The following is a 6,131-nucleotide window of genomic DNA, read 5'->3' on the forward strand; positions in this document are numbered from 1 at the left end:
GTCAGGGGTGAGGAGGGTGTGGAGTTGAATGGGGGTCTGTCTCCTCCTTCAGTCTTCTATCAGGGTCCAGTTTTCCCACCTCAGGGTCACTCAGCTCTCCTTGCCCAGAGAGGGTCCTCTATCCTCCACCTCCATGAGCGGAGAGATACCCTGGAGAAGCAGCTGGTGGAATGGTAAGAAAATTGGTCTCAACTAGTCTGAGCTGATGTGACACAGGTCCGAATGTAGCTCAGTTCTCTTTTGTACAGGGTGGAGCAGCAGCTGGTGTCCAGGATGATCTCAGAGAGGTACTGTCCTCCTTCACCTGATCCCACCCAGATCAACCCCACTGACCAATCAGAGCTGGAGGGAGTGAGTGTCACCTCAGACATTGGTGAGCAGATCTGGCTGGATGAGAGTTTTTTGTTTTTATTAATTTTGTGAGTCTTCAGGTGCAAATCTAACCCCTTGATTGCCACAGGGGGAGTGTGGGGTTCAGAGTGGTTCAGGGGACTGTGGGGTTAAGAGTTACTGTGAGTTTCAAGGATTCTGATGTTTTTTATTTGTGGTTTAGTGGAGGTGGCTGAACATGCAGGTCTGATGTTCTTCATAGATTCCAACGTGTCTGTAGATTCACAGCTTATCAGGCAGCTGGTGAATGAAGTTATGAAGGAGACTGTGACTCAGATGCTGGGGCAGAGGAACACACCAGATCCAGGAACAGGAGTGAAACCAGTGATACATGGACTGCCAGAGCATGAGGAGGTACAGAGCCATTGAAGATACACATGGAGAAATTTTCTAGATCAGAACTCAACCCTGTCGGTGGTTCACTTCCAGGAGGTTCCTTTAGGTCCTACACCTGTACTGACCCCTTCAGAAAGTCCTGCACCCCCTGTCAGAGAGTCCACATCCCTGGAAACACCCCCTTCATCTGAACCAATCAACCTGCTGAGTGAAAACTCTCCTCATCATATCACAGCGCCAGGATCAGGTTAGACAGTGTTAGAATTCCCATAAGCAGCAGTAACAGGTAGTAGATGATGACTCTTTCATTGTCTGTGACCTCAGAGATTGTGGTCACGCCCACAACCAGCCAAGAACCCACCCCCTCTGCAGGGAGTCCACCAGCAGTTTATCAAAACCTGTCCCCTTTCATTTGGGATGCTGAGCTGCCATTGGACAAGGAGAGACTACAGGAGCATGTGGAAACACACACACAGTCACTGTATGCCCACATGCACAAACACACGCACATTGTAGGTACACAAGCTGCTAGCATCTGTTGACTGATTCTTGCTTGCTTATAGGGTGATGTCAACAGCAGTGGAGGAACCTCCCCTCTCCTCCCTACCACCTCGTCCTGTACAGTCTTCGCCTCCTCCCCTCACTGCTGGACCTAGGCTGGCTTCCAGTTTCTCAGAGGATAGTACCAGCTCCACTTGCAGCAGTGCAGTGACAGCAGGTACAAGTGGAGTGCTCAAACCCATCTCAGAGGGAGAGCTATTCACCCGTGCTGACCAACTGGCAGCTATGACAGGTACCATCCTCTGGGATTGCTCTGGATCCCAAATGGCACTTTTTCTTTCTAAAACAAATTGTTGGAGTTAAATTTATCATAGCCAAAAGCTGCAAAAACAAAGCATCATCAGATTTGCAACTTGGATGTGCAAAACATTCATTATTAATAAAAACTGGATAGACAAGACATTGTGATTTTAGAAACCACATAGTGGGAATTATTTTCCTGCACAGTAATTTGAGGCAGTACCTCTGCAGCTTCATTGTAACTTTATCCATCAAAACCAAACATTTTTCATGACTAGAAGAGTAACTGCTGCTATAACTCATGGCTGTCTTTGGAAGAGAGGATGAGAAGCTAGCTCTGGTAAAACTAAGATCTTGAACCTGATTTATGTGATGGCTTATTATGTAAATATATGAAACCACTATTTCACTTCTTCTTTGACACTACACCATTCATTGTACTAAACTTAATATTGGTCTCAGCTCCCTAATGCATACATAGGAGAGGAGTGTATCTCTTCCTGGGAATGATGAGCAATAAAAGCATTGTCTGACCTTCCTCTTTACCTTTGACCCTTGATTTGAGAGGTAAAAACTAACTAAAAACCCAGGGAAACAAATTCATACTTAAATAGTAAATTCATAGTCATGTGTAAAGTAGATATGTGGTGGATCCTGACTGTGAGCCCTCCACATATGACCTTCTCTACACCCAGGAGACACCACCTGGAGGCAAAAAACTAAAGCTTCAGTCAGGTTTGTTTAGTCTCATCTTCAGGATTAACCTTAACTGTCCCCTAGCTACGCTCTCAGTAAAACAATGGAAATATTATGATGTATTTTAGTACTGTTTGCACTGTATTTCAATTGGTCAAATCCAATTTAATAAACTGTCTTCTCTCTCCATGTCTTAGAGGAGCAAGGTTTTAGCAGTCTGTCCAACTCTCTGCTGGAGATGCAGGACATGGTGAGCAACATGAGTGTCACTTTTCGCAGTTTGATTTGTCTCTGTGTCTGCATCAGCAGCATTGGCTGTCCAGTTGTTGCCATAGAACCACAGTGTATATTTCTTTCTATTTCATTACTTCATCTTGCTCCATCACCTGTGACTCCTTCAGGACTTTCAGGACTTTGACTACCCTATTGAAGGGCAGGTCAGAAGTGAGAATATTCTGCTCACCCTACTGACCAAAATGGAGCAGGGAATCACCCAGAGAAGACAGAGACCCCAGCCTGAGGTACTCTTAAAACACACAAACACACAGTCACGTAAAAAAGGATGGATATGGTATTTATGGTTGAAATTATTGAAATTGTTCCTAAATCTGACCTCCTGTGTTCTCAGGGTGCTGGGGGTGAGGATGAGGAGGACTTGAGTGTGGGGGAGGTGAGAGATAGTTGGACTAAAAAACCTAAAGGGACTACAGCATCAAGGGAGGGTCACACCTTATCACCTGGACAGACCTGTCAGGGTGCAGGTACATTACATCCTATCACAGCCCCTCAAACACTTTGACAGTTTGACAAATGATTATCAGAATAGGTCAATGTTAGTATTGCATATAAAAATGTAACTCTGTAGGAGTCTCATTCTCTGACATCATTATAACCTTCATTAACAACCTTTGATAGCTAGGGTACTGTTGGCGACATTAAGATGGAACTCTGCATTAACTCATCAGTTTCTGCCTCCTTCACAGCTAGGGAACACACACAGATGACAGGTGAAATATACACACCATGCACTGAGAAAAAGTCACCAGAACTTGTATTTGTACTTGTACATGGAGTAAATTTGTTCTTGTGTCTGTGTGCAGGTCATCCTGGTCAGACAGTTCAACCACACAAAGAGGTAGGAAACTCATTGTTTTTGTGTCTGTTGTCAAAGGGACCAGTCAAATTCATACTCATCACATCACTTTGTGACACTCCACGTACTTCCACTCTAATTTTGCTGATCAGTAGTATCATGCTAATTCTTCCATGGAGCTAGGAATGAGGCCAGTTGTGATTTAAATGAATGAGATGATTTAGATTGGCTTTGACCAGAAAATGAACTTTCTCTGTTTACAACCACCGCAAGGATGACTACAGTTCCATAAAGGTTAAAAATATCAGCAAACCTTACATGAGTTATCTCATTACCACTGCATCTAAATGTGGCAGTGTATCATTGTATAGGTACAGGCTTTTTGACAATCTGAGTTAAGGGGAACTGAAGTCAAACTGACCAGTGTACACTATTGCAACTCTGCTTGCAACTATTTTGTCTAATTTTAAAGTGTTCCCATAAGTTTTGAGTGTATTCAGCTCTAGGAACAAAACAAATGAAACCCATTATTTCCACAATGGGGAGCCTGTATCTGCCCCAGATGGAGAAGAATGATTTCTGACAAGTGTTGTGTTCTGAGGTGAACACATCAACAACATCACAACTCGTTTCTCATAGATTTCAGTTAAAGAAAGCAGTGAAGTGTAGTTTTTACTGCTTGTGCAAAATTTAACAAACATGTTTGTGGTGTACTGTGAGGATCTAAAGCTAAGAAACAAAATCAAAAGTTTGAACAGACTCAATTAAAGATGTGTTAAATAAAGACATCACAGGCATTATGCATATCTCTTTTCAGGATTCTGAAGGGGATGGAGCCCAAAGAAGATCTCTGGTCTCGTGAGAGTAGTTTATCATATGACCACTAGAAAGCAGTCTGTCCCCACCACTGACTTTATCTACAGAGAGTTTTTGTTTGTGAAGACCATAAACAGCATGGTGGAGAAACACATTCCAGAAACATCTGTCAAGCTGCAACACTTAAAATAGGTCAACAATCAAATGAAACCATGACCAGTTTTTTTTTTTATTTTTCACATGCCTCACAGGAGGCCATTTTGACTCTGCATTCCTCACATAGTTCTGCTCCAACATCTTTCATTTGAAAATCTGGAAACAGCTGGATCCACAATAATACCAGCACAAGAGGGAAATTTAGTTGATTGAAGAAGAGATGGTGCACATAATCAAATAATTAAAATCGACACTAAAATGAGTCATGGCAATATCAGATTTGGAAATACATACAGATACAATTAAAATATTTAATTGTATGATGAGGGAATGATTAATTGTTAAAATGCCTTGAAGATGCATTCAAATAAAGAAGCTGATGGAAAATGTTTCCTTCTATGATTGTGTCAAAAGTCATGACTTAAACTGCTGAGGTAATTACGCTAGTGCAGTTATTACACTTGATTTAAGCAGCAACAATTTTAAATACACTGCTAATTGCTATGCAGTGGATGAGCAGTCATGAGGTTGGTACTAAAATAAAGCAGTGTAGGAATGATTCCAAAAACCCTGAAATAAATAATTGAACATCAAATTCCCTTGACTCCATGTCAGTGGGGTTTTGGTTAAGTGCCTGAAATTAGATTTGTGATTAACAGTGTCAAAATGGTTAAATGTTTTGTTCTATGATATAAAATGCATCAGTAAATACCCAATTTTGCATTTTGAAGTCATGATGTTTTTTAAAACACTGGTTGCTAAAAAGTGTCTCGACTGAGGTAGTTGAGGACATTAAACGTCAGCATGATGAAAACAAAATCATTAGTTGTGGTAACAGAGTCATGCATCCATTGTGTAGTTCCTTGATAGCTCACTGTTAGCTTTGCACTTCTATGTTTAGATTAACATTCAAAAAATCATAAAAGCAGTGTTCATTAGTGAAGGTGATCTTGCTTAACAAAACATGTAAGTCCCATCAACTTTTGTTTGCCACAAAGCTATTTTTCTGTGAAAGTACGATGTATAAGTCCCATTAGTATTTGGTGGGGGGAACCTTTTGACATGTGAGGTTCTTCTTTGCATTTGCCTGGTAGAAATGAGCTTAATAAACATTGGTGAGAAGTTGTTTGGATGTTCATTATATGAAAATATGAGAGTAGTGTAAATGGTCAATGAAATAATTGTCAGTGGTTGCAGTTTTAAGGGATATATGAGGACTTTCAAGATGGGAAAGCTTTGTGTGTGTGTATGTGTGTAATCTGATCTGATTTATTTTTGAGACACCACTCATTTTTCAGTCAGACTAAACATCAAAATTGTTTGCTCTGCGATGTTGGAGAAGAAAAAGGACCTATCAGTTCCAAGCCTCCACGTCCACAATTGTTGTTTAGCTGTTGTCAGTCTCTAAAACAGTAAATATAGTTTACCTATAGTATCATTTCCAGTCAGGAGTCATTTCACGATCTAATTTCATGTAAATCTGTGGCATCGTCACTAAGACCTGATCAATGTCGTCTTCGTCTTCTGCTTATCGGGTTGGTCTGGGTTGCGGGGCAGCAGCCTCAGTAAGGAAGCCCAGACGGTCCTCTTCCCAGCCCCTTCCACTAGCTCTTCCAGGGGAATTCCGAGCCGTTCCCAGGACAGCCAAGAGATATAATGCCTCCAGCATGTCCTGGGTCGGCCCTGAGGCCTCATCCTGGTTGGACATGCCTGGAAAAATTCTCAAGTGAGGCACCAAAAGGCATCCTAACCAGATGTCCAAACCATGTCAACCAACTCCTCTCAACATGGAGGAGCATCGGCTCTACTCTGAGTCCCTCCCGAATGACCGAGCTTCTTACCC

The 6,131-nt window shown here is 41.9% G+C and overlaps 1 protein-coding gene across 13 annotated transcripts in view; it reads left to right on the top strand.

The window, feature by feature from the left end:
- kiaa0586 (KIAA0586 ortholog) overlaps positions 1–5,388 on the top strand; it is a 49,146-nt gene extending 43,758 nt beyond the window's left edge. For 4 of the 13 annotated variants that reach the window (XM_086183635.1, XM_086183638.1, XM_086183640.1 and 1 more), the window contains 12 exons: positions 1–173; positions 234–373; positions 593–744; positions 820–973; positions 1,051–1,207; positions 1,290–1,519; positions 2,421–2,473; positions 2,625–2,744; positions 2,852–2,984; positions 3,207–3,230; positions 3,324–3,358; positions 4,134–5,386. The exon at positions 1–173 is cut by the window's left edge and continues 12 nt beyond it. In XM_086183635.1, coding sequence (XP_086039761.1) covers positions 1–173; positions 234–373; positions 593–744; positions 820–973; positions 1,051–1,207; positions 1,290–1,519; positions 2,421–2,473; positions 2,625–2,744; positions 2,852–2,984; positions 3,207–3,230; positions 3,324–3,358; positions 4,134–4,178 — 1,416 coding nt within the window. In that variant the 3' untranslated portion in view covers positions 4,179–5,386. Of the gene's footprint in view, positions 174–233; positions 374–592; positions 745–819; positions 974–1,050; positions 1,208–1,289; positions 1,520–2,420; positions 2,474–2,624; positions 2,745–2,851; positions 2,985–3,138; positions 3,231–3,323; positions 3,359–4,133 lie in introns of all 13 variants that reach the window. The other 9 variants (XM_086183645.1, XM_086183646.1, XM_086183647.1 and 6 more) reach the window with 7 other exon arrangements.
- The last annotated feature ends 743 nt before the right edge of the window (positions 5,389–6,131 follow it).

This window comes from Aulostomus chinensis, chromosome 17 (assembly GCF_037954235.1).
Source record: "Aulostomus chinensis isolate RoL2024-O1b breed Wild chromosome 17, RoL_Achi_v1.0, whole genome shotgun sequence".
NCBI lineage: Eukaryota > Metazoa > Chordata > Actinopteri > Syngnathiformes > Aulostomidae > Aulostomus > Aulostomus chinensis.